The 27,500-nt window shown below is 46.3% G+C and overlaps 4 protein-coding genes across 5 annotated transcripts in view; 2 read left to right on the forward strand and 2 right to left on the reverse strand.

The window, feature by feature from the left end:
- Positions 1-2,988, reverse strand: part of arhgap22 (Rho GTPase activating protein 22) — an 11,555-nt gene extending 8,567 nt beyond the window's left edge. Inside the window, exon 1 of the mRNA XM_042709597.1 lies at positions 2,777-2,988. Within this exon, the coding sequence (XP_042565531.1) occupies positions 2,777-2,825 (49 nt within the window). The 5' untranslated portion in view covers positions 2,826-2,988. The remainder of the gene's footprint in view (positions 1-2,776) is intronic.
- Positions 2,989-5,424: 2,436 nt separating this feature from the next.
- Positions 5,425-12,437, forward strand: LOC105904349 (nuclear mitotic apparatus protein 1-like). Its single transcript, XM_012832227.3, has 15 exons — positions 5,425-5,573; positions 7,314-7,450; positions 7,650-7,761; positions 7,909-8,026; positions 8,140-8,268; positions 8,402-8,521; positions 8,883-9,182; positions 9,484-9,584; positions 9,932-10,067; positions 10,310-10,430; positions 10,728-10,861; positions 11,178-11,360; positions 11,637-11,720; positions 11,811-11,966; positions 12,280-12,437. The coding sequence occupies exons 1-15, from the start codon at positions 5,548-5,550 to the stop codon at positions 12,289-12,291; spliced, it is 1,869 nt and encodes a 622-aa protein (XP_012687681.2). The 5' UTR covers positions 5,425-5,547; the 3' UTR covers positions 12,292-12,437.
- Positions 12,438-14,981: 2,544 nt separating this feature from the next.
- On the reverse strand, positions 14,982-26,217 carry si:ch211-223a10.1 (putative ZDHHC-type palmitoyltransferase 6). Its single transcript, XM_031579393.2, has 10 exons — positions 25,315-26,217; positions 24,542-24,677; positions 23,647-23,757; positions 23,253-23,385; positions 19,303-19,481; positions 18,175-18,248; positions 17,028-17,190; positions 16,456-16,538; positions 16,051-16,244; positions 14,982-15,498 (listed from the first exon to the last, which is right to left on the reverse strand). Exons 1-10 carry the CDS (start codon positions 25,424-25,426, stop codon positions 15,046-15,048), a joined length of 1,638 nt encoding a protein of 545 aa, XP_031435253.1. The 5' UTR covers positions 25,427-26,217; the 3' UTR covers positions 14,982-15,045.
- Positions 26,218-26,508: 291 nt separating this feature from the next.
- Positions 26,509-27,500, forward strand: part of wdfy4 (WDFY family member 4) — a 77,953-nt gene continuing 76,961 nt past the window's right edge. For both annotated transcript variants that reach the window (XM_031578867.2, XM_042709598.1), the window contains exon 1: positions 26,509-26,975. In XM_031578867.2, coding sequence (XP_031434727.1) covers positions 26,966-26,975 — 10 coding nt within the window. In that variant the 5' untranslated portion in view covers positions 26,509-26,965. The remainder of the gene's footprint in view (positions 26,976-27,500) is intronic.

Below are 27,500 nucleotides of genomic sequence, written 5' to 3' on the forward strand. Positions count from 1 at the left end.
TCTATCTATCTGTCTGTCTGCTCTGTGCTTCCAGGTCCTACACTCCAGACCCCCCCCCCCCCCCCCCCCCCCCCCGCCCCCACCGGCTCTACAGGCTTGGAGTTCTATGCATATTTCATTGGGAGATATTTTGGGGGGCTGAATTTTTACTTTTTAAAGAATCTCTCGCTCCCTTAATATGACATGAGGACACGAGGTTAAATTACTTTTTAATGACAGCAGGATTACACCCCGTTGCCATGGTACCAAGCATAAAGACATAAAGACAGTCCGGAAGGGAAGAGAATAGCACAAAAGAAGAACGGCATCATGGGTATTTCATATTGCATCAGGTGCTGCTAGGAATAAAATAAACAGAGAGAATATGCATAGTGCTGTTCAGCATGACACACACAGTGGACAGACAGACAGACAGACAATCAGCAGTGTATCACACCCTTATCTGTACACTCCATCAAGTGGTACTGTAACACACGCACACAGACACACAGACACACACACAGTATAAAAACGCTTACACAAACCCCCAAAAACCTAGCACACAAAACACAAATATACAAAAAACACCCACACACACACACACAGTTAATCAGTGACCAGCACACACACAGCCTTTCATGTGCTTGCATGGCATCATCACACATGCACACACACACTGAAACATCAGGCAGAACACTTTATTTATTTATAGTTATTACATGGTTAAGACTAACACACAGAGAAGCCCAACCCAAAATCACACACACACACACACACACACACACCTGACCCAGCACTGCTTCCCTGCTGCATTAAGGGCCAGACTGCGGAGCATAAATGCTTCAGTGATGACTGTGGAGTGGATCTGGCTCTCAACGGGTCGGAGCATTACAGCCATTGATCAGCTGATCGGCTGCTTGGTTGGGTGGCTGATTGGTTCATTGATTATCTGTCAATCACCATCGTGAGGCCATCTTTTCCGTTTCTGACTGTAGGGCCAAAACCCAGCACGAAAGTTCATGGAAGCCGGGAGTAATAACGGGATGACACGCGCCCAACATCACAACAGCATTTAATTCTCCGCCAGCAGCACGCGCCTATAACGACTAATCCGAACCCTCAATCTGCACGGCTCCCGTTTCCGGGAGTCTCGGTTCTCCTAATAAAGACTGCCACGCGGCGGTCAACACGAATGTCAATCACACTCGCAATAACCACCGGCAGCTGCTCGAGACAGACCGGGCTATACTACATCTGTCCCTGAAGCCCTCCTTGCACGCAGCATCAACCGGCGGCAAGGAGGAGGGCGTTTCTCCTCCCTCGCGAAGCTGCCATTACTCACCAGCCACCGGCTCGACACCGTGGGGCTGCGGTATAGCTGTCACGGCAAGAGGGGAACCGGACGGAGGAGTGGCGGAGAACCTGGACTCACCTCTCCGCGTCTGTCGTATCTTCGGGCTCAGCATGGTGTCATCCGCGCGCTGTCCGTTACGGTATCTACATGTTTGGAATCCCTATAGTCCCTCATCCGACATACACACACACTACACTGCGCACGCACACACACACACGCACGCACGCAGCCTCGCCCTGTTGCTCTTCACACACACACACTCGCCTCCTCCTCCTCTCTCTCTCCCTGTCGTGCGCTGTCGTGCCCCTCTAGCCCGATGCTCTACGCTGTGAGCATCCTCCGGCCCCGCCCACTTCCCTCATCTTGCGGAGAGAGAGAGAGAGAGCAGAGAGACTAGGAGAAAGAGCTACGGGGAGGGGTAGATAGAAGGGAGAGAGAGAGAGAGAGAGAGAGAGAGACAGACAGACAGACAGATAATGAGAAGAGGGGGAGGGATATGAGATAATCTTCAGACTACCCAGCCAAACACACACACATACACACACACACACACACACACACTCACTCACTCTAAAGGCAAAGGGAAATGCTGAGCTGATGTAAGGTGGCTCTCTCTCTCTCATTCCCCAGATTATTGATCACTCCCACATGATATCTGATTGGCTAGGCTACGTCTTCATTATCATGTTTGATGACATCATCACACGGAAAGGATCCCTACAGAGATAAATCTGTGTCTGTTCATGTCAATAGCTGTAAAGAAACTGTAGAAAATGACTCAGTCTACCCTACAATTAAAGATTGACCCGTTCTTCTGGCAAAACCACGTTCCAATACCCATCCTTACCCCTGAACTGCCTTTGGGCCAAGCAAACAAGCCGCGTAAAGAGATGGGAAAAGTTGAACTATTTTAGTATTAACGGTACAGCGTTCTGTGAGGTTCATATCTAATAGACACATCTGTAGACAACCACAACAAACAGCTTTTTATGTTTATGGTTCTGAAATAAAAAGAAAAGAGACTGGATAAGATAACAAGCTTCAAATATTGTATGGGGGGGAAACTTCAAAGGAAGTGTTTCAGCACAGTTCTGTCGCATCTATGACAGTGCATGCAGTTTAGTATCATTGTTGTAATTACTATTCAGGATTTACAGATTCAACTTTTTAACCAGCTTTGCTTCATATGTGTCTTATACAAAAACACAGACACACTACGGAAAGCGCTGAATGATGACTGAGATAGGATTTTCAGGTGTTTGGAGCCAGACCCGACCCGACCCGACCCAACACAACCTGCCCAGGAGAGGGGGGACAAATGAGCGCAGCATTCGACTTGGCCAAAAGTGCCTTTGGACAAACCCCGATGCAGAGACACACACACACACACACACACACACACACACACACACACACATAGTCTCATGGTAAAGCGCCCCTCACCTCTTTGAGTCCTCTTTGGTTGGTTAGGTAGGGTCCATGAGCGCCGCATCACCCCTGACCTTTCCTCTGGTGCAGCTGAAAAGGTGAAAGGTCACTGCCTGGTACACACTAACTCTTAACACTGTTGCAACACCAGCAGCCCAGTCCAACAGCTTACTCAGTCTTTCTCAATCACCATATCATATTAACACGCACATACTGTCTCTCACACACACTGTGATTGGACATCAGAGTAGACACACAGGTGGCTAAAATGCTAATTTACACAGCACGCCACAGGAAGTGATGCGTCTTAAGAAGGAAGTGAAATCTGCTGTGCTTTGCTTCAGTGGGTTAAAACTTCCTCGTGATAATGGTGAGACACACACGCAAACACGATCGCACACTCACTCTCACACAATCCTACCCCCGCACACACAATCCTACACACACACACACATTCACAAACATAATCATACACACACACACACACAGATACACAAAATTGAACAAAGTATTCACACTATCATAGGTTTGGTTTATTTTAAAACTTTTCACAAACAGAGATCCAGGATGTAAACATGATGCACATGATGCAGATGAACATCTTAGGTGTAGACCTCTTGACACACACACACACACACAAACACATCTCACGTGAATGGTCCCTTTAAAACATTCTAATGTAGCATTTAGCAGTCATGTGACAGTTACTGAACACTTTTGTCAGGATTGTGCTCTGTCCGTTTTGTGTTCCCTTGTTCCCACCATGTGTTTCTTGTGTTTGTTTTGTCATGCCATGTGTTTTCTGTTTTTGTCCTGAAACTCCGCCCCCACCTGCCCTCTGCCACTTCCTGAATTTTTCCATCACCTACCACACCTGTATTGTTAATCACCCTGTTTGGGTGCCTGATTGGTTTTTCCTGTGTCTAGTTAATTCCCCTTGTTTAGTTCACCTCTGTTTCCCATTATCTGTTTTCCCCCTTCTGCTATTTAAGTTCAGTCTGTCCTTTGTCCCATGTTGGTTCGTCAGTCTAAGTCATGTGAGTTAAGTCTTTGTGCTTCTGCTATTTGGTTCCTAAGTGGGGATCTTCTGTGGTGTGTTGGATTCCGAAGTTAGGATCTTCTGTGCTTCTTGCTCTGCCTGTTTTTGGACTCAAGTTGGGGTCTTCTGGTTTTTGTGTTTTTTTTTTTTTTCTTTCACCATTTTGGATCTTTACGTTAAACCTGTGAAAATAAACCCCGATCTGTCTCTGAATCTGGTCTGCGATTGGGTCCTTTCCTGCCGTATCCTGACAACTTTAAGGAAATGCTAACAGTCACAATGAATATACACACACACACACACACTGTCAGGAGAGGTAAACACACACACACACACACACACACACACACACACAGATACATATCTATGACAGACTTTATTTATGCACGGTATCAGCCTACCCCGTACATAACGATTCTCCTCCGTCTGTTTGTTGTGCTCTAAAATGTTCCGCTGATATGCACTATCTAGCGGTGCCATGATTGACCTGCCCCAATAGTCCACATTTCAGGGCGCAACTGATATGGGTTTTACAGCTTTAGTGTTTCACTGTTCTTTCTGCCAGATGCTTTAGGTCTTTAAATGCATCCGTTGTCCAAACTGAGTCTGCATTAGTACCAAAAAGAAGGCATGGGAAACAGAACAGTGCTCGTTTTGATGTGCTAGCAGTTATAGCCATGTCTTTCTGTCATACCATTCCGTCTTGAAAGTTCGAGTCGCTTTCTCACAAGGCTGCAGCAGGATCAAGTCGTCTGGTCTGTATGGCTCCAAACGTTTAATTTCTAATTTCTCTTCCAATGAAAATGTACTAAATTGCACCCTCAACAAATAGTCTACATTATTCATTGTATTCTGAATTAAAACACTTCCAAAATACTCGAAAACTAGCGGTAGCTAACTAGCAGTAACGTTACTGGAATTGGTCTGTCTGATATGATCTGACTATGTTTTATCTTTTCTTGGTCACGGGGTACAGTTCTCGCGGTTTTCACAATATTCGAGTCGAGTTGCTAGGCAGATTTCATGGGGCACATCTGAAAGAGCCCCATCTCCCAGTGTTAACTTTGGCCTGTGTGGTTCATGCTCATTGGTGTTTCCATGGCAACAGTCTTAAGCTTGCGCCGTTGCCTCACAGAGCAGAGAGGGACAGCGGAGAGCAGAATTTCACAGAGCAAGCACACCGACAGAAACACACACGAATGAATCAAATTACTCCAAAACAGGACTATAATGCTTGTGAGTCAAGCGTATTCACACACACACATTCACGCTACTTTGCATATTAAATACAATAAGATATATTTTGCCACAATGCACAGATTGAGCTTTCTGCACAACAGCGCCATTTGGATCTGGTGGGGCAGTGCCCCATGTGCCCCTAATGTAGAAGTGCCACTGATGCCAATGAGAACCACCCGAGAGCCAATCAGTTCGGCGTGTGTATGATTTGGAGGCCTACGTTGTTCACAGCATAGACATATATACAATTGACAGGGAAAAGGTTCATGAGGAATTAACAAATAGCCTAGCTAACAGTAGGCTAGCCTATGTGGTACAAACTACAAGCTAAAACTCTATCGCTTGTCCAAACTACTAAGGACAACAGCTGGTTCTTGTTTGGTTTGTCCAATCGGTATATTTGTGGCTGTGCGGCGTCACGTCCCTACAGCCAATAGAGAGGTACTTCGAACGCCGCGGAAACTTGAAATTTGGTAACTGCACTAAGCATTTCCTAGTTCCGACCACGATGGAAAATAAACGGCTACTACATTGGTAAGAACGTCTTTCAATTCGCTTGAAAAGTATTCCTTATGTTTTATAACATGTTTTAGCACTCGTAACTGATATTAAATTAACATTATAGCTACCTAATTCGATTACTACAACAGTGAATAGTTTAGCATTTATGTCTAGATAACGTTAACTCACTTGCCTAACGTGAGCCAACCCAACAACACTTGGCTGAAGTACGAAATATTCTTCTACGACTGCGTTTACTGTGTGGCCACACAGTTGCTTTGACGGATTCGTGAACCTTTTAAAGTTCTCCGAAGACCATGCAATCAAATCGCGACGCTAAAAAAGAAAAGATGGCGGACTAAACTCTGTATGTGGTCGTATTTGTACATACAAATTGTTTGTTTGACTTTTTTTGGCTAATTTTTTTTAACCTTACCTAGAAATAAACACTGCAATGTAAAACACCCGTTATTGTATTTAAAAAATATGTTTGAGGGGATTTGCGAGGTGTCTGAGCCAGCAAAAGCGTTTGTGTTTGCTAGCTAGTTAGCTTGCGTAGCTTCCGTTAGCTAAACTAACAAAACGATAAAACCCTTCAATCAGAAGCAGAAACGTTTTTATTGCCAAGAAAGTTTACACCTACCAGGAATATTCTATGGTATATTGGTGCAAACAATAAACCTACATAATAAACATATTAAGTACTTTTACAAACATAGGAAAAAACAATATAGAAAACATTTACAGAATAATGAAATATATGAAAAATGAATAATAAGTGAAAAATGAAACGTCTGTGCAGGAATGTGCAAAAAGGATTATGTTGTAAAGTTTACCATAAATCATTTCATACTGCTAGGTGGAGCTTTGGTAATGGGGTAACACTAGTTTTGCATTTCGCTCACTACTGTGTGCACGAGCAATGTTCCTGAGGTAGAAGAATCTGCTCTTCCCGGGCTCTGTAATGCTAATGCTGCTTCCGATTATACTTCATATAAAAGCTACCATTCGGTACACCATTCTTTGTGGCCCGTGTCTTTGGCCACAGAGTTTGTGCAATGATAATATAGTAGTCCAAGAAAAATGTGACTGTCTTTGTGATATCATCTTTATATTATTAATTTTACCTCAGGCATAACTACGACAGCTACGCCCTTGAACTCCGCAAGCAGAGGTTTACAACTCTTAAGAAATGAGGAGTCTACGTCAAAAAGCGACACAGGATATGACGTACCTAGCAAGTTTGATAGCCTAGTAGACTTTTTACCCACGTTAGCATGCTACTACCATAGACATATATACATGTATATATGCCATATATACATGTATATACATCTGTGCTACTACCCACACGGTGAACGACGATAGGTTGGACCAATCACAGCCCTGTGAAAGATGGCGGGCCAAACTCCGTAGATAGTCGTATTTGTACATAAAAGTAGTTTGTTTGTCTTTTTTTGCTTAGATTTTTAAAAGTTAGAGAAATAGACACTGCAATGTAAAAACCCTGTCATTGTAACTGAAAAATGCGTCTGAGGGGATTTGTGAAGTGTTTGAGCAAGCTATCTAATGCTACTACCCACAAGGTAAACAGCGATGGGTTGGACCATCACAGCTGCGCCTTGCGTCGCCTTGGCGGATAGTTAAAACATTTGGGAGACGCACGCAAGAGTTGCTCGGAGGGGGTTTGCAACTACGCAAGGGGCTCTTGCTGTCTTGCCTCCTGTATGGGTTGTACGGTGTATGTAGTAATCATGGTGTGCGTGTGCGCAGCTCTCCCATCCCTCCCAAACAGGACACTCCACAATATCAGGTGTCTCGCCTGCGTAGATGGTTTATTCAGGATGCGCAGACGCGAGAGGAGCTGGATGAAAAGTTATCAACCTGCAAGAGCACGATACGGGAAAAGGGTACGCACACACACACACACACACACTACAGTTACACACTCACTACACTTACACACACACTTACTCCACACACTCTCACTCCACACACACTCACTACACACACACTCTGACACTGTCACTCACTCACCAGATGTTTTGGACCAATTTCTTTCCCTTTTATCCTCCTTCCTCTCATCACTCTCATTCTCTCTCTATCTAGAGTCTCAGGTGACTCAGCTGCAGCATCTTCTTCAGAAGGTGCGGAGGGATCAGTCAGAGCAGGAGGTCCAGCACAACACGACTTTACAGGAACTGCAGGATAAGAATGATGGGTAAGTGTGTGTGTGTGCAGTCGAGCAGGAGGTCCAGCACAATACTACACTACAGGATCTGCAGAATACAAATGATGGGTAAGTGTGTGTTGGACAGCTGCAGAATAACACTGATTTGTATGTGTGTGTGTTTGTCCTGTCTCATAGGCTGCTGCAGCGCCTGCATCATGGAGTCAAACTGAGTCAGGATCTAAAGACCAGTAACGTTCAAAAGGACAAAAGAGTGGATGACCTCACTAAGGAGATTAGACTGCTCTCAACACAGGTGTGTGTTTGTGCGAACGCGCATCTGTAACTATATGCCAGGATTGTTTAAACCTTTCTTTTGAGGGATGCCCTTGCGGAGTTCTGATTGGCCAGTTAATGTGCTCCTATCAGGTGCGCGAGCTCGCTGGGCAGGTGGCATTTCTACAGCAACAGATAATGCAACTGCAAGAGGCGGAGCTTCAGATTAGTAGCAGGGAGCAGGAGCTGGAGCAGGAGCTAAGCCAAGCTCTACAGCACCAGGTACTGTCTGTTATGCGTCCTACACACACACACACACAAACACACACTCTCTCTCTCACACACACACACACACACACACTTGGATGTCACATTTATGTTTGTTTATTTATTTCCCCGTCTTCTTTCACCCCAGGAGTTTGTGGGCGAGCAGCTGGAGATTGAGCGGGGGAAGGTGTCTGTGTTGAAGGAGGAGCTGATGGAGGCACGCGCTCAGCTCTGTAACCATGGAGAGGTCATGGGGCCCATCATGGAGGTACAACACTCGCCCTCGTGACATCATGCACATATGACACCCTGTTAAAGTATGCACATATGACGCTGTTATGACCCTGTTAAAGTATGCACATGACGCTTACACATGCCCCACCTGCTTAAAGTACACCCACATGAGGTGAAGACCCGTCGCACCTGTTTAATGCTTACATGAAACTAAAACACACTGCTTTCAGTTGAAGCATGCCTGTATTGCATTAAGACACATTTCACAGGTGTGTGTGTTTACTTTAGATGTATGTGTTTTTTATTTTAAATGTGGCTGTGTGTGTGCACTTTAGATGTGTGTATTGGGCTGTGTGTGTGTTGCCCTAACATGTCTTGATGCTGTTTTGTTCTAGGTTGATAATTTGCAGCAGGAAGTGAGACAACTGCAGGCTAAGCTTCAGGAGTCGGAGCAGCGGGCAGAGCTGAGGATGCAGGTGCGGCTGCAGGAGTGGGAGGAGTCGGAGCAGCGGGCTGCGCTGAGGATGCAGGAGTGGGAGGAGTCGGAGCAGCAGGCTGAGCTGAGGGTGCAGGCCCTCAGGAGGGAGATGGAGACACTCCAGACGCTCAACAGCACACTGCAGAGGGAGAACAGCGCCACACACAGGCTAAACCATGCACTGCAGCAGCAGCTGGATAAGGAACGCATATGCCAGGTCAGACACACATACACACATGGGTAGGAGAATGACTGCCAGGTCACACACACATACACACGGGTAGGAGAACGACTGCCAGGTCACACACATACACACACACACACGGGTTGGAGCACGACTGCCAGGTTACACACACACACTTACAGGTGGGTTGTTAGATGGTGATCCTCTCTCAGACCAGAACTAGGCATAGTGTACCTTCCTGTAGAGGGACATTGGACCAGAACCCCGCTTTCTCTAAATACCCCTGCCAACTGCCCCCCTTATCTGTGTGTGTGTGTGTGTGTGTGTTGGACAGAAGGAGGAGAGGCAGCAGGTGAGGAAGAGAGAGGAGAGGGGGAGGATCCAGGACTTCAGCACAGACAGTTTCATCCTGGACGACTCGCTCAAGTCAACCAGGTGTGTTGGTTATGACTGGCTCAACTCAACCAGGTGGAGCTGTAAATAAATAACAGATATAACTGTAAATAAATAAGATGAAGAGCTATAAGTCATGAAGGGGCAGAGGAAACTATAGAACAGTCTTTGCTGTGTGATTAACGCTGTGATGGGATTGAGCTTGTGTACTACTGCAAAACTAGTAGACATGGAGACAAGTGCGCAGGTATGCACCCGCGTTGGTTAGGGTTAGGTTATGAGCAGGTATGCACCCGCGTTGGTTAGGGTTAGGTTATGAGCAGGTATGCACCCGTGTTGCGTGAAGTCATTTTTCGAGTAGACCTGAGACCTGACCCCCCCCCCCCCAGTACCCCAATGGTGCGCGGCTCCAGGCGTCTGGCGCTGAAGCGGGGCTCCGAGGAGACTCTCTACTACACTCCCATGGGGCCACATCAGACCAGCCTCAAGCTTACAAGCTCCGCCCAACACAGACGCACCATGCAGGTAAACATCACCGTGACGAAGGTAGAATATGCGCACACACACGCAGGTCAACATCACCATGACTAAGATGGAATATGCACACACACAGCAGGGGTAGCCAACATGGATGTGCCTGCAGTCTCCACTCACATCCCAACCTCTCTTCGTGTGTGTGTGTGTGTGTGTGTGTGTGTGTGTGTGTGTGTGTGTGTGTGTGTGTGTGTGTGTGTGTGTGTGTGTGTGTGTGTGTGTGTGTGCTTCAGAATGAGAGTTCCAGTCTGCAGTCCTCCACAGAGCCTGACATCACTACGGCAACCGCTGCTACCAGCAACCACCTACTCAACCTCCCAGGGTATCGCCGTAACAGTGCTGCTCCCACTGGAGGTGTGTGTACTGTTCTTTCTGTGCACACACATTCATGTACACACTTATAGATTTGTATTATGTTCTAACACACATATTTTAAGACTTCCATAAAACACACTCTAACACACACACACACACACTTCTTAAAAAAAAAACTAACACAGTCTATACAGAATCTATTTATCCTCACAGCAGGCAAGCACTCCTTCTCTGATGGCGTGTGTGCGCAGTGTCCAGGGTTGCAGTGAGAGTAACTGTGTGTGTGTGTGAGGCTTGGGGATCTAACCCTGTAATTGTGTGTGTGTGTGTGTGCAGCCTCCAGTGCCTTCTGTGTGGGTATAGAGAATGAGCCGGAGACCGGCGTGGACTGGCAGCGCATTGCTGAGCTCCAGAGGAGGAACAAGAACTACCCTCAGCATCTCAAGAGCAGCTACACACTCGAGACAATGGTGTGTGTGTGTGTGTGTGTGTGTGTGGGGATCTGCTGTGAGCGTGTGTTTATGTATATAGTGTGTGTGTGTGTGTGTATACGGTGTATGTGTGCTGTGAAATTAGTTTATATATGTTTTTTGTGTGTATATATCTGTTATAAGTGAGTGTATGTTTGTGGTGTGTTAGTGTGTGTGTGTGTGTGATGTGACCCTGTGTGTGTGTGTGTGTGTGCTGTGACCCTGTGATGTGTCCCTGCGTGTGTGTGTGATGTGACCCTGTCTGTGTGTGTGTGTGTGTGTGTGTGATGTGACCCTGTGTGATGTGTCCCTGCAGCAGGGTGTAGGCGCCCCGTCCGTGCTAATGTCAGAGGAGGGGGTGCGTTTGGGCGACCCGTCGGAGACGCTGCGCCGTGCCTCCACCCTCCCCGGCCAGCCCCAGGCCTCCCTCGGCTCCCATAGGCTCTCGCTGCATCCAGCCAAGCGCCCCGCCACCAATCAGGACCCAGCCTCGCCTAAGGTACTGCCCACACCTTACTTCTCAGTGCGCAGTGTGTGTGTAAAACTCTACTCTACTATGGCAGATAAAGAGGTGTGTGTGGTGTGTGTCTACTCTGGCAGGTGAAGAGGCATGCAAAGTTTGTGTGTGTGTGTCTGTGTGTGTGTCTGTGTCTCTACTCTGGCAGGTGAGGAGGCATGCCGTGTGTGTGTGTGTGTGTAAAACTCTACTCTACTCTGGCAGGTAAAGAGGCATGCCAAGTTTGTGTGTGTGTAAAACCCTACTCTACTCTGGCAGGTGAAGAGGCAGGCCACTGGTGTCTCCCGACCCATGACTCCTAAGGACTCCCTGGCCAATCAGAATAGCCCACTCAAGTCCCTGGTGAGCTCATTTCACATCGTTCATGACTAGCTTCATGTCATCTCTGGTCTCACATGTCTCATCTCTCTGGTCTCACTTGTCTCTCTGCAGGCTGAGCGCAGGGAGTCCATGATGTTCTGCATCACCAACACGCCCCCGAAGAGAGTCTGCTTGCTGCGCCGTGGCCTCACGAAGCTTCGCAACAGCCCCCGGAAAAGCCCAGCCTCAAGCTCCGCCCCCCAGCACTCACCACACGCCTCCAAGAATGTGAGTCTGGCGCCCCCATCTGTCTACAGAAGAGTAGTTTTTCCAGTTTAGTGTGGGAGTGTGTGTGTGTGGGAGTGTGTGTGTGTGGGAGTGTGTGTGTGGGAGGTGTGTGTGTGTGTGTGTGTGTGTGTGCGCACCAAGAGACGGCACATGCATGGGTGTTAAAAACAGAAACAAAATATACATTTATCTCTCACTCACACCTAAGGTGTCTCCTGTTTGGTGTGTGTGTGGTTCAATGGGTGTGTTTGTATCTGTCATGTTTCAATGGGTTTGTATGACCTCATACTACTGTTTGTTTCTCTCCCTGTAGCTGATGCTCTAAGAAGACGGGATCATTTTATACTTTTTATTTGTTTTAATTAGGTTTATAAAAATAAAGATACTTTGTAAAGAAGTGTGTTTGTCATTTGAGAAAAGGAAGGGCAGGTCATCTGTGTGTCTGTAAAAATCATTGTAAGCAAATAAAGGCAACCTGTTTATTTTTTTTTAAATAAATTGTCTTTTTATTGTTTTTTCCGATTCCCTTTACAAACAAGACATGTATAGACAGTATACAATTTAAACCCCACCACCCATAGGGAGAAGGAATCAATTAAATGAAAAAAATCAAACTAAACAAAGATACAAAACATATCTAAATAAATACAATTTTAAAAAAAGGCAACCTGTTTTTGAACGAGGCAGTGGACCCACACAGACAATCACGAGATGCTTGAAGGGTTTAGGCGCAGGGGCAATCGGGCGGAGAGGGACTGGTTTTGGCACCTGGTTAGGTTAGCCATTAAATTGACAAGTGTGGCAGGTCTTGACATGAGAAGCAACGTCTCTTTTCACTCGAGGCAAAGAACAGGAACACGTATGGTAGGATTCTGCGTTACTAACTCCCATATGAGCAGTGTCTTTTGGGCAGTTTTCAAACTCCGCTGGCGCAGTGAGGATGCCAAACATGTTCATTGGGAACATTGCTATGTGGTGGCCATTTGCGCATTAAGACAGTCTTTAATCAGATAACCTTGAGTAATGTTAACGTCATGCGTTTTGTCAAACGGGCTGCAGCGAGGAATCAGCCTGTTGCGCATCAATCAGCTGCCTGCGTGGGATGGAATCTGGCAAACCAGCCAATGGTGGCAGCGCAGAACTATCACCAAGTTACCGGGCTCGAGGCAACTTTACAGAAAACTGCAAGGCTACCCCCCACGGAGAACCTAGTGTCCCCACCACCAGGATCTTACAGAAAACAATAAATAAGTGTCCGATAGAAGCACTGGCGGTTCTACATGGAATTACGCCCCGGGCGAGACCCCCTTCATTCAGCCGGTATGGTGGCGACAAATAAATCGCCACAAAACGAAAAAGGCTTTGGTTTGACAAGGCCCCATATTTTTAAGGCCTAGGGTTGCCAAAACAATAAGGGAGGCAGATGCAAGCGAATTGCAATCAAAAATGATATGTATTAATGTATTCTCCAATAGGACAGCGGAGCAGTCAACGTTGAGGTCACGGAAGAAGCTCCTAAAAAGGCCACGGCTACACCTGCGCGCCGGTGTTGTCCCTCAGCTGGTCAGGGGCGGCCATGCCCACAAGCACACTTGAACTCAAGCGCTGGGGAGCAGACAATCAGAAACATAGCAGAAAAGGCCCAGTGACCGTCACAGTGTGTGTGTGTGATGCTTGGGGATCTAACCCTGTAATGGTGTGTATACGCGCTGTAACCCTGTAATGGTGTGTGTGTGTGTGTGTGCGTGCAGCCTCCAGTGCCTTCTGTGTGGGCCTAGAGAACGTGCCGGAGGCCGGCCATCAATGAGCTCCAGAGGAGAAATAAGAACTACCCTCAGCACCTCAAGAGCAGCTACACACTCAAGACCATGGTCAGTGTGTGTGTGTGTGTGTGAGCTGCCCTCAGCACCTCAAAAGCAGCTACACACTCGAGACCTGCTGCATGTGTGTGTGCTGCACTCCTCGGCACTGCTGCTGCTCTTCTGGAAGGTTCTGTGGCGAGACCCCGGCTGCATGGGCCCCCCTGACTCCGACACCCGACACTCCTCCATCTCCGACCTGCTGGAGCACCGACAGAGCCCATAGCGCTTCTGTACCAGCTGCGAGGTGTGTGTGTGTGAACTGCCCTCAGCACCTCAAGAGCAGCTACACACTCGAGACCATGGTCAGTGTGTGTGTGGAGCGCTTTTTGAGTAGAAATAGTAAGTGACCTTAAACACACACACACACACAGGAGTGAACTCACAAGGTATCTGAGCTCCCTATGCTTGTTTATTTGCTCTTGTATGTACCCCCCTGCACACATGCAAACAGATACACAAAATTGAACAAAGTATTCACACCATCATAGGTTTGGTTTATTTGAAAACTTTTCACAAACAGAGATCCAGGATGTAAACATGATGCACATGATGCAGATGAACAGCTTAGGTGTAGACCTCTTGACACACAAACACACACACACACACACACGCGAATGGTCCCTTTAAAACATAATAATAATGCAACAAAAATGCAGTCATGTGACAGTTACTGAACACTTTAAGGAAATGCTCACACACACACACACACACACTTATGACAGACTGTATTTAGCATACATACATTTACACTAGGGCTGAACGATTAATTGCATTTGCGATAAAATCCCGATATGATAAAACGCGATTTTCTAACCGCAACGTACGCGATTACAATGTGGTCTAAAAAAAACACCTTAAGATGGTACATTTTGCACAAAGTGTAAAAAGTGCATGCCTTGTGTTTATACTTACAATTACTTTGTTAAAATTACTTAAATGCACAGTGGCAAAGCCACCAATTTGTTGTTCTTGTTACTGTAATGAGCAGTTAAATAAAAGTGTAAAATGTGGGAAAGAATATTTTACACTAAATGTATCTAATTTTGTGTTGGTCATATTTAAATCATTCATTACGTTTCGTTGGGAGAAAAAAGAGGATAAAATAAAAAATAAAAAATCGCATATTAAATCACAATCACAATATTAGGGGGGGGGGATCGCAATTCGATTATTTTCCCAAATCGTTCAGCCCTAATTTACACACACACTTTAAATCCTTAAACCATGTAGGTATTTCCCCTTTCTGGCCTACAGCTCCGGCCCTCAATGAGGAAGAACAGGAAATTCCTCCATCGCTCCGCCCTGGAGAGCTCCGCCCCCGGAAGACGCCGGAAGTAGGTGGTCGTTCCCACGGAAACCACCTGGAACTGTTCGCTTAGCAACCACAGCTCCCACGCCAGTGTGAGCGCGTTCATTACACACAGGACCACCACCCATGCCTCCCGCCCAATCACCGTGGAAACGGACTCCGCCGAGAGGCGCGGCCACAGGTAAAGCCCGCCCGCTGTGAGGAAGAGGATGTGGGCCATCACCATGGCAACCAGGAAGAGCAGGAAGAGGCGGTGGTTTCCCCGGCCAACACAGCGGTTGAGGAAGAGGCAGTGGTGGTCATAGTCCAGAACACACACGTCACACAGGCGACAGTGCTTACTGCTCTCCACCTGAAACAGCTGCACACACACACACACACGTCATACAGGCGACAGTGCTTACTGCTTTCCACCTGAAACAGCTACACACACACACACGTCATACACACACACACACACACACACACACGTCACACAGGCGACAGTGCTTACTGCTGTCTACCTGAAACAGCTGCAGACCAAACCAGATTGTGTGAGACACGTGTGTGGGGATGTGCAAGAGAGGGCTGTGTATGTGTTTGATGTGTGTGTGTGTGTGTGTGTGTGTGTGTGTGTGTGTGTGTGTGTGTGTGTGTGAGTGTGTGTGTGTGTGTGTGTGTGTGAAAGGGGGGTGAGTGTTTGTATGAGACAGGGGTGTGTGTGTGTGAGAGAGGTGTGTGTGCATGTATTTGTGTGTGTGACAGTATAACACAACCTCATCACACACAGTCAGTACACACACACACACACACTCCACCCTGCTGAAGTACCAGGAAAAAATGATCACTGTAAAAACACTCTCACTCTGATCTCTCTCACTCAAACACACACACACACACACACACACACACACACACACACACACACACACACCTCGCAGCTGGTGCAGAAGCGCTGTGGGTTCTGTCGGTGCTCCAGCAGGTCGGAGATGGAGGAGTATCGGGTGTCGGAGTCGGGGGGGCCCATGCAGCCGGGGTCTCGCCACAGAACCTTCCAGAAGAGCAGCAGCAGCAGCCCCGAGCAGTGCAGCACACACACATGCAGCAGCACAGGGAACGGCCACAAACGTGATGGGTTAAGGAGCAAACACACACACACATACACACACACACTAGCTCATACAAACAGACTCAAACACACACATGTACACACACACACATACACTTCCCAACAGACAGACACACACATACACAGAGAAACGTACACACATACACCATGTAAGTCTGAACACATCAGCGCAAACATACACACACACCTGACATGAACTATGAAGGATATTGGGGAGGATCTTGTAGAAAAGGCAGACGAAAGAGTGGAGAATCCCAGCTGAGAGTGTGCCCAGATACACAGGATTAGGAAACCTACAGCGCATGCACACACACACACACACAAAATGTAATTCATTTTTATGTATTTACAGTATATTGCGCCTTTAACAACTCTCAAGGTGCTTCACAGAGCCCAGAGCCTGAACTCAGAGCAGGCATATGCGTGTGTGTGTGTGTGTCTGAACCCCTTGGAGCAGGCATATGTGTGTGTGTGTGTGTGTGTGTGTGTGTGTGTGTGTGTGTGAAGCCCTTGGAGCAGGCAGATGTACATCAGTCAGGAATAAAACATATTAGCATACATGCGGCACATATATACTCAAGGATACATGCAAGATTGACAGTGACTAAAAATGGAGAGCCAGCATGCAGAGTATTGGCTGTAGAACAGCTCAGTGGGTTTACAGTGTGCCTGTAAATATGGGGAAAGACACACACACACACACACACACACACACACACACACACACACACACACACACACACACACACACAGGTCCTCCATGCGGGTCTCTGTGGTCTCACCTCTGATAACTGCTGATTCTGTGATACTGAGTCAGAGTGCTCCTGGCCAATAGGGGGAAGAGCAGCCCACAGACCACACCCCCATACTCCCCCATTACCGTGGCGATGATCAGAACCACAGCCCCACTGAGAGACGGCAGGAGAAGCGTCCAATAGTAGACAACTGCAAACACACACACAAACACACACACACACACACACACACACACACAGTGTCCAAAAGTATATAACATCATCAGCCTGCGCCACACTGAGGCTGCATGACACCTAAAGTATCTGACATCATTAGCCTGCGCCACACTGGTGCTGCATTATACCTGAAGCCTCTTCCTGCTAAAGCAGCACAGTGCCAAATCCTCACGTCTTTAAAGAGTACAAAAGCCCTCTGTCCATCTACACGTCTCTCTACACGTCTCTCTACACGTCTCTCTACACATCTCTCTGCATGTCCATCTACACGTCTCCCTGAATGTCCATCTACACGTCTCCCTGCATGTCCATCTACACGTCTCTCTGAATGTCCATCTACACGTCTCTCTGCATGTCCATCTACACGTCTCTCTGCATGTCCATCTACACATGTCCCTGCATGTCCATCTACACATCTCTCTGCATGTCCATCTACACGTGTCCCTGCATGTCCATCTACACGTCTCTCCGCATGTCCATCTATACGTCTCTCTGAATGTCCATCTACACGTCTCTCTGCATGTCCATCTACACGTCTCTCTGAATGTCCATCTACACGTCTCTCTGCATGTCCATCTACACGTCTCTCTGCATGTCCATCTACACGTCTCTCTGCATGTCCATCTACACGTCTCTCTGCATGTCCATCTACACGTCTCTCTACACGTCTCTCTGCATGTCCATCTACACGTCTCTCTGCATGTCCATCTACACGTCTCTCTGCACGTCCATCTACACGTCTCTCTGCATGTCCATCTACACGTCTCTCTGCATGTCCATCTACACGTCTCTCTACACGTCTCTCTGCATGTCCATCTACACGTCTCTCTGCATGTCCATCTACACGTCTCTCTGCATGCCTCTCTGTTTAGTTGTGGTGTTCAGTAGGGTGGTGTTCAGTAGGGTGGTGTTTAGCTGTGGGTGCAGAACAGTATGGAGGTGGAGTTGACTGACGTACCGTAGGAATCTCTGGGCATCTGCTCGGCTGGCCTGCTGATGTACTTGGACAGGAGCTTGCTAAGCTGCTGGTGCCTGAACAGAACACACAGAACACGTCATCATATGGAACCAGAACCTCAAACAATATCTAGATCTAGAACCCAACACATTCCCATTCAAGAACTCTACAGTGCTGAGAATTCTTTGAGTTTACCAGTGGTGGAGGTTGTGCAGACGACTCTTTAAAAGAATTTAGGAAATAATGTTGCTCAAGGGCTTTGAGAGAACACACACAGAAACACACACACAAACACACACACACAGAAGACTTTTTCCATTGTCAGAGAGCTCACTTTTCATCTGGGCGCACACACACACGTACTTCCACAAGGGTGTGTGTACTTACTGTATATCTTGCAAATCAGAATCTTATATTCATTTGTATTTGTTGCTTTTTAATTGGACTTAACTTCCCTAGAGAGGTGTGAGGCCATAGGCATCTTTTCACCACCCCTCCTCTCAAGGCATATGAAAGTGTCAGTGTTTTCCTTATACCCCCACCGCCCATGAATACAGGCCTCTGAGACATTTGCTCACAGCTGGATCTCTTAATCAACAACTTCCCCTGTGAAACCAACATTGTGAAGTTTCCCCGTCTCAGAGGAAGCAGACTGATACATATTCATGTAGGGTCGGGGCTCTTGGTTGACACCCCTTTATACTGTGTAGGATACTTAAACTGGGACTGTTTCAATGTCTAATCAGAGACATAGGTGAATCTTCTGAGTGAAGCCTCCCTCTCTCTCCCTTGATGTGCATCATTGCAAGAATAAAGCCTGTTTCTTGACTGATCCTTCTCCGCAGTCTACACAAGCTTTGGGTACTAACACAAGAGAGCAGGCTAACACTGACCACACTGCTGCTGCTGATCCTGTGGTCCATCTTGCCTGCCAAGACACCGCTATGAACACAGAGGCAAGCCGCACACACACACACACACAATCGAAAGACAGTTCACAAAGAAAACCACTGAACCAAAAGCCGTGTGTGAGTGTGTGTGTGATGTGTTGAGTGTGTGTGTGTGTGTGTGTGTGTGAGTGTGCGAGTGTGCGATGTGTTGAGTGTGTGTGTGTGTGTCTGCACACACCTGTAGGAGTTGCCACGGTTACAAAGGTCCAGCGGGGTGTGGCCGGTGTGTGTCTTGACGTGTAGGAGTCTCAGGCCGGCATTCTGCAGCAGAACCCAACACACCTCCCCACACCCTCGCTCGGCACCCATGTGCAGCGCTGTCGCCCCCTGGTGGTCTGCCGTCTCCGACGCACACCGCTAACAACACAACACACAAACACACACGCACGCAAAGAATCAACCACACATATGTGCACATCAAATACAAAAATAAAACACACACACACCGCCGTAACAGGATCCGGGACCTCTGTCTGCCTTCTGGTACCTCTTTAGCATAAAAGCTAAAATAATAATATAATATAACAATAAATATCTGTTAATTTGTGTCAGTGGTCGTGGTGTGCGAGTCATGAACGTATCGATATTTGTTAATAGTCTGCCACATGCAACAGTGACCAAATTGCAATGATGACCAACATGTGTTCTACGAGCTCTGTTGGGGAAAGGGGCTTTAGAGCACCACACACTCAGCATCCAACGCCGCCGCCACCACCACCACCCTCACACACACACACACACACACACACAAAAACTCTCAGCATCCAACGCCAACACCCCCCTCGCACACACACACAAACTCTCAGCATCCAACGCCACCACCCCCCTCGCGCACACACACACACACACTCTCAGCATCCAACACCAGTACCCTCCTCGCACACACACACACACACACACACACACTATGCATCCAACACCCCCACCCCCCTCACACACACACACACACACACACTCAGCATCCATCCAACTCTCCTGTTCTGTCAGACACAATCTAAACCTCACCAATTGACCTGAGGACAGCAGAGAAGAGGTGTTTAATGAGAAGAGAGAAGAGGTGTTTAATGAGAAGAGGTGTTTAGTGAGAAGAGGTGTTTAATGAGAAGAGAGAAGAGGTGTTTAATGAGAAGAGAGAAGAGGTGTTTAATGAGAAGAGAGAAGAGGTGTTTAATGAGAAGAGAGAAGAGGAGTTTAATGAGAAGAGAGAAGAGGTGTTTAATAAGAAGAGGTGTTTAATGAGAAGAGAGAAGAGGTGTTTAATGAGAAGATAGAAGAGGTGTTTAATGAGAAGAGGTGTTTAATGAGAAGAGAGAAGAGGTGTTTAATAAGAAGATAGAAGAGGTGTTTAATGAGAAGAGAGAAGAGGTGTTTAATGAGAAGAGAGAAGAGGTGTTTAATGAGAAGAGAGAAGAGGTGTTTAATAAGAAGAGGTGTTTAGTGAGAAGAGAGAAGAGGTGTTTAGTGAGAAGAGAGAAGAGGAGTTTAATGAGAAGAGAGAAGAGGTGTTTAATGAGAAGATAGAAGAGGTGTTTAATGAGAAGCGAGAAGAGGTGTTTAATGAGAAGAGAGAAGAGGTGTTTAATGAGAAGAGAGAAGAGGTGTTTAGTGAGAAGAGAGAAGAGGAGTTTAATGAGAAGAGAGAAGAGGTGTTTAATGAGAAGCGAGAAGAGGTGTTTAATGAGAAGATAGAAGAGGTGTTTAATGAGAAGAGAGAAGAGGAGTTTAATGAGAAGAGAGAAGAGGTGTTTAGTGAGAAGAGAGAAGAGGTGTTTAGTGAGAAGAGAGAAGAGGTGTTTAATGAGAAGAGGAGTTTAATGAGAAGAGAGAAGAGGTGTTTAGTGAGAAGAGAGAAGAGGAGTTTAATGAGAAGCGAGAAGAGGTGTTTAATGAGAAGAGAGAAGAGGTGTTTAGTGAGAAGAGAGAAGAGGTGTTTAATAAGAAGAGAGAAGAGGTGTTTAATGAGAAGATAGAAGAGGTGTTTAGTGAGAAGAGAGAAGAGGAGTTTAATGAGAAGCGAGAAGAGGTGTTTAATGAGAAGAGAGAAGAGGTGTTTAGTGAGAAGAGAGAAGAGGAGTTTAATGAGAAGATAGAAGAGGTGTTTAATGAGAAGAGAGAGGAGGTGTTTAATGAGAAGATAGAAGAGGTGTTTAATGAGAAGCGAGAAGAGGAGTTTAATGAGAAGAGAGAAGAGGTGTTTAGTGAGAAGAGAGAAGAGGAGTTTAATGAGAAGAGGAGTTTAATGAGAAGAGAGAAGAGGTGTTTAGTGAGAAGAGAGAAGAGGTGTTTAATGAGAAGATAGAAGAGGTGTTTAATGAGAAGATAGAAGAGGTGTTTAGTGAGAAGAGAGAAGAGGTGTTTAATGAGAAGAGAGAAGAGGTGTTTAATGAGAAGATAGAAGAGGTGTTTAATGAGAAGATAGAAGAGGTGTTTAATGAGAAGAGAGAAGATGTGTTTAATGAGAAGATAGAAGAGGTGTTTAGTGAGAAGAGAGAAGAGGAGTTTAATGAAAAGAGAGAAGAGGTGTTTAATGAGAAGAGAGAAGAGGAGTTTAATGAGAAGAGAGAAGAGGTGTTTAATGAGAAGAGAGAAGAGGTGTTTAATGAGAAGAGAGAAGAGGTGTTTAATAAGAAGAGGTGTTTAGTGAGAAGATAGAAGAGGTGTTTAGTGAGAAGAGAGAAGAGGTGTTTAATGAGAAGATAGAAGAGGTGTTTAATGAGAAGAGAGAAGAGGTGTTTAGTGAGAAGAGAGAAGAGGTGTTTAATGAGAAGAGAGAAGAGGTGTTTAATGAGAAGAGAGAAGAGGTGTTTAATGAGAAGAGAGAAGAGGAGTTTAATGAGAAGAGAGAAGAGGTGTTTAGTGAGAAGAGAGAAGAGGTGTTTAGTGAGAAGAGAGAAGAGGTGTTTAATAAGAAGAGGTGTTTAGTGAGAAGAGAGAAGAGGTGTTTAGTGAGAAGAGAGAAGAGGTGTTTAATGAGAAGCGAGAAGAGGAGTTTAATGAGAAGAGAGAAGAGGTGTTTAGTGAGAAGAGAGAAGAGGAGTTTAATGAGAAGAGGAGTTTAATGAGAAGAGAGAAGAGGTGTTTAGTGAGAAGAGAGAAGAGGTGTTTAATGAGAAGATAGAAGAGGTGTTTAATGAGAAGATAGAAGAGGTGTTTAGTGAGAAGAGAGAAGAGGTGTTTAATGAGAAGAGAGAAGAGGTGTTTAATGAGAAGATAGAAGAGGTGTTTAATGAGAAGATAGAAGAGGTGTTTAATGAGAAGAGAGAAGATGTGTTTAATGAGAAGATAGAAGAGGTGTTTAGTGAGAAGAGAGAAGAGGAGTTTAATGAAAAGAGAGAAGAGGTGTTTAATGAGAAGAGAGAAGAGGAGTTTAATGAGAAGAGAGAAGAGGTGTTTAATGAGAAGAGAGAAGAGGTGTTTAATGAGAAGAGAGAAGAGGTGTTTAATAAGAAGAGGTGTTTAGTGAGAAGATAGAAGAGGTGTTTAGTGAGAAGAGAGAAGAGGTGTTTAATGAGAAGATAGAAGAGGTGTTTAATGAGAAGAGAGAAGAGGTGTTTAGTGAGAAGAGAGAAGAGGTGTTTAATGAGAAGAGAGAAGAGGTGTTTAATGAGAAGAGAGAAGAGGTGTTTAATGAGAAGAGAGAAGAGGAGTTTAATGAGAAGAGAGAAGAGGTGTTTAGTGAGAAGAGAGAAGAGGTGTTTAGTGAGAAGAGAGAAGAGGTGTTTAATAAGAAGAGGTGTTTAGTGAGAAGAGAGAAGAGGTGTTTAGTGAGAAGAGAGAAGAGGTGTTTAATGAGAAGAGGTGTTTAGTGAGAAGAGAGAAGAGGTGTTTAGTGAGAAGAGAGAAGAGGTGTTTAGTGAGAAGAGAGAAGAGGTGTTTAATAAGAAGAGGTGTTTAGTGAGAAGAGAGAAGAGGTGTTTAGTGAGAAGAGAGAAGAGGTGTTTAATGAGAAGAGAGAAGAGGTGTTTAATGAGAAGATAGAAGAGGTGTTTAGTGAGAAGATAGAAGAGGTGTTTAATGAGAAGAGAGAAGGTGTTTGAGCAGGAGAGAGAGACATGAGGAGAGCCGAGGGGTGGTGAGGGGAGCAGAGAGGAGGTGTTTGAGGAGGAGAGAGAGGAGGTGTGTTCTCACGTTGTCTCGCAGCAGGTATCGCACCATGTCCACGCTGCCAATGGAGGCGGACAGGTGCAGAGGGGTCAGCAGAAACTGGTCAGTGTCGGAGAAACGGAACATTCCTGTCTCCGCGAGATACTGCATGGAAATACTGAGAGAGAGACAGAGACGATTACCACACCAAGATCATCGAGAGAAGAGACAGTTTACACTACTGCTCGATTCAGTCCTTTGGGAGAAGAGAGACGGTTTACACTACCGCTCGATTCAGTCCTTTAGGAGAAGTAGACAGTTTACACTACTGTTAGATTCAGTCCTTTAGGAGAAGTAGACAGTTTACACTACTGCTCGATTAAGTCCTTTAGAAAAGAGACTTGAGAGGGAGACCTCAGACCCTCTCTCCCTCACTCACACGTTCCCCCCGCAGGCAGCGTAGTGCATCGCAGTCTTGCCCTGGTGGTCCCGGATGTGAAGGTCCACCCCACACTGCAGCATCTTGTGCATGATGTGCACGTTACCATGCCTACGGGGGAAGAACCAGAAACTATATGTCACCTGCATCACCATGCATAGTTCCGCACATCTACACAAACATGTACACACACTCACATCTACACAAACATGTACACACACTCACACATACACATCTACACAAACATGTATGCACACTCACATCTACACAAACATGTATGCTTTCAAAAGAATATGAAAAACCCACATTTCACGGTCACATAAACGGTACATTAATGTATTCAATCAGCAGATTCTTTTATGCAAAGTGACAATCTTTATAGACGTTCTATACCAGACGTACTATACAAGACGTTTTATACCAGACGTTCTATACCCTGAACACACAGAACGCAGGCTCCTCTGGTTTCTGAAAGGGCAAAAGCCACTGAGTGTGAGAGCATCCGTTCTGTTTCTACATGCTCTACTCTTATCATCATCACATCATACTCTCTCTCTCTCTCTCTCTCTCTCTCTCTCACTCACTCACTCACTCACTCACTCAGATCTCTAACTAACATACACACAAGCACACTCAATCACTCTCACTGACTTTCAGACACAGACCTACACACACTCCCTGTCTCTCTCCCACACACACACACCTGCAGATCTCTCTCTTTAACACACACACACACACTCACACACACAGACCTACACAAACTTCCTGTCTCTACCACACACACAAACACGCACCTGCAGATCTCTCTCTCTCTCTCTCTCACTCACACACACACACACACACACACACACACACACACACACACAGTGACTGACTCTCACACACACACACACACCTGCAGGCAAAGTGAAAGGGTGTCTGTCCGGCGTCACACGGCAGGTTGGGGTCAGCTCCGCTGTCCAGCAGCAGTTCTGCCACCGCACGGTTTCCATGAAGAGTAGAGAAGTGGAGCGCTGTGAACCCTCCCCAGCCTGGACACACACACACACACACACACACACACACACACACACACACAAAACTGTCTTAGTATGACATGCAGAAAGGTGTCAGACAGCATCTGACAGTTTCTGACACACACACACACACACAGACACACACACACACACACACACACAGCTCCATCTTTCCCTGAAGAGAGAGAATGTAGACTATGAAAGTCCGTGATATCAGAAGTGTGTAACTGTCTGTCAATGAAAAGCGAAGGCAGGTAGACAGCAGACGTCTGGAACCGATGACTGTAAAGACGTTAGTGAGGCGCGCTTAGCCTGTTAGAACCGTAGGAGACAGGAAGCTAATCCCGCTTTACGTGGCTTAGGCTGTCTTACCTATCGCGTGTCTGAGCTTTCCATTAATAGTGGATAAAGCCGATAACTGTCGAGGAAAACGGAAATCCACAATCACGCAATGACAAAATACACAGCTATCCCAAATCATATTTGCGAGAGGGGGGTGGTGCAAATGACTAGCTACCTCGTAAACTTTGGGCCAATTTAGCTAGCTAGCTACTTCCAACTCCTAAACTATTAGTCTTGCCATGCCAGTGGACTGCACTCAGAGATAAATGAGAATATATTTTTTCAGAATGTTATTGGAGGAAGAACTTGCCTTTCTGTTTGAGAACAGAGCGGTCGAGCTGGATGAACCGTGCACACTGCTCTAGGTCGGCCCGTTGGACTGCCTCTAATATTCCACTCTCTCCCGCCGTAACGGGCTCCATGGTAACCTAATGCCTCAGTCGACTCGATGTCCGTTAGCAAACACACAGATGCGATAACATTACGGCGCAGGCAAACATCCCCGGTTCAGTTACAATGCAGGAACAGGAACATCACAAGGGTTTGTTTTGACAGCAAGACTCGGGGAGGAACTCGAGTTATCGAACCGATGACAATGGGCTCCGCCTTGGGTCACTCATTTGCTTGAACTCCACATGTGACCACTGCGGACACGCCCCCTCCCTGACAGCGTCATGTGACAGTCGACAGCGAGGAGCGTCCCCAGACCCCAAACTCTGCCACCGTCCAAAACAATCCGAAGCATGCGTCACGCATATTTCTATGCCTGGAGCTGAAACCTCGCAGTTTAAAACAATCCACCTGCTTTACTGTGACCGTTCTGTTTACATGTAAAATAGGATAACTTGCCTGAAACAATTAAGCCCCAAAAAAGCGCATCTAATGAAGTCGAGTGTTAGGAACTCACCTCCCATTTCGGGATAGTTCGTGCCTCTCAGGCAGTCTATTTTAGGATAAGCCTATGGCGTGAAGGATTTGAGTTTCCACTTTTCTTTCGCGTTTACTTGGAAGACTGGGATTGGTATAACTACGGGTTATATTAAGTCAATTAAATGGCATAAATGACTCCGGTTTAGACAGCATTATCATGTAATAACCAAAAGACAAATCAACACGCCACATTCAGACACGGACGTTCAAGTCTATATTAACCCTCGCCTCTGAATTCAAGAGCGATGTATACGCCTTCACTGATTTCGAGATACCGGGGAGAAAGCCTTACGGCAGCAACGTCTCCTTATGTCAGTAATATTTAAACGGTTTGATGTGAACGCTGTGGCACGCAAAGGCAAGCATGTTTCTTCACACAGTATTTCTCCAAGTTTCCAAACTTCTCTTTCCAAAACTGCAAGTTAATTTGTGAGAAAATTTGGTATTCGCCACAAGATGTCGCTGTCGGGCATGTATTATGTTTAAGTTTAGACCTTGCAGGTGAATTAAGTTGTTTCTCCGTGAAGCAACTTGATGACATTTGAAACGCGTGGCCTAACATAAAGGTGCATAATGTTTCAGCCTCGCCTATTGAAAATGTCATTTCAAACTTACATTTTTTATTTTAATAACAGATTTGTATAGACTATTTGTTTGGACATTATATACAACGTGTACTACAGCAACGATTGACAGCGTTATCACAGTTTGTCGTGCCCACTGTGAATAACTGCGGACTGAAAGCCACAAGCGCGCGGCAGAAGTGGCCGGACCAAACCGCACGATCTTCCTCTTCTGTCTCTCTCCACGGGGGGAAGTAAAGGCACATGACCTGGCTGATGTCAGAGTTTCGCGTTGTGCAAAGTTCAGAAGCTTTCGGGAGTCGGAACGCTCAGCGCAGAGCAGCTCACAAGGCGAAACGGTCGCCGAGCTCCTAGGATACTTGTTCGGACGGGACTGCCATGGAATAGCTGGCCTTTGAAGCACGCTTCGGAGCGAGCGCGCAAACACAGTCGTTTGTGTTAGGGTAAATGAACACAGGTAAGTCTGCCAAACCTTCTCTAAGATAGGAGTGTCTCGTGAGTGATTGAAAGCGAACTTGCGGGGGAAGTGTGTATATTGAATTCTTGTGTGTGTGTTTATGTGTGTGAGTGATAGGGGAGGTGTGCGTGTTGGGATTAGTGGTATGATTGGTATGTGAGGAGTGCCGTGTAGGTAGTTCTGTGTTTTTCTAACACGGCACCCGTGGGGAAGGGGCGCAGGTTATGGGAGTTCTTGAAGGAGAGTCCAATTCTTTTGGTATGCGCGCGCGCAACCTCACAGCTCCTTGTGAGCTTATTCAGCACGTGCCCTGTGAGGTTGTGTCCGGAGGGAGCGGGTGCTACGGCGGGGAGCCGTGTGTAGCGGTCTTCAGGAGGAGAGTACAGTACCGCCGCCCAACTGTTTGAGAGGAAAAAAGAAGAGACAGAGGAATGATAAAAGCAGAGACGTGAGGATGACAGTAGAGAGAAAAGGGAGAGGGATGAAGAGAGAGAAGATGATGTAGAGAGGAGGCCATAATTGAGG

This window comes from Clupea harengus, chromosome 13 (genome assembly GCF_900700415.2).
Source record: "Clupea harengus chromosome 13, Ch_v2.0.2, whole genome shotgun sequence".
Taxonomy (NCBI): domain Eukaryota; kingdom Metazoa; phylum Chordata; class Actinopteri; order Clupeiformes; family Clupeidae; genus Clupea; species Clupea harengus.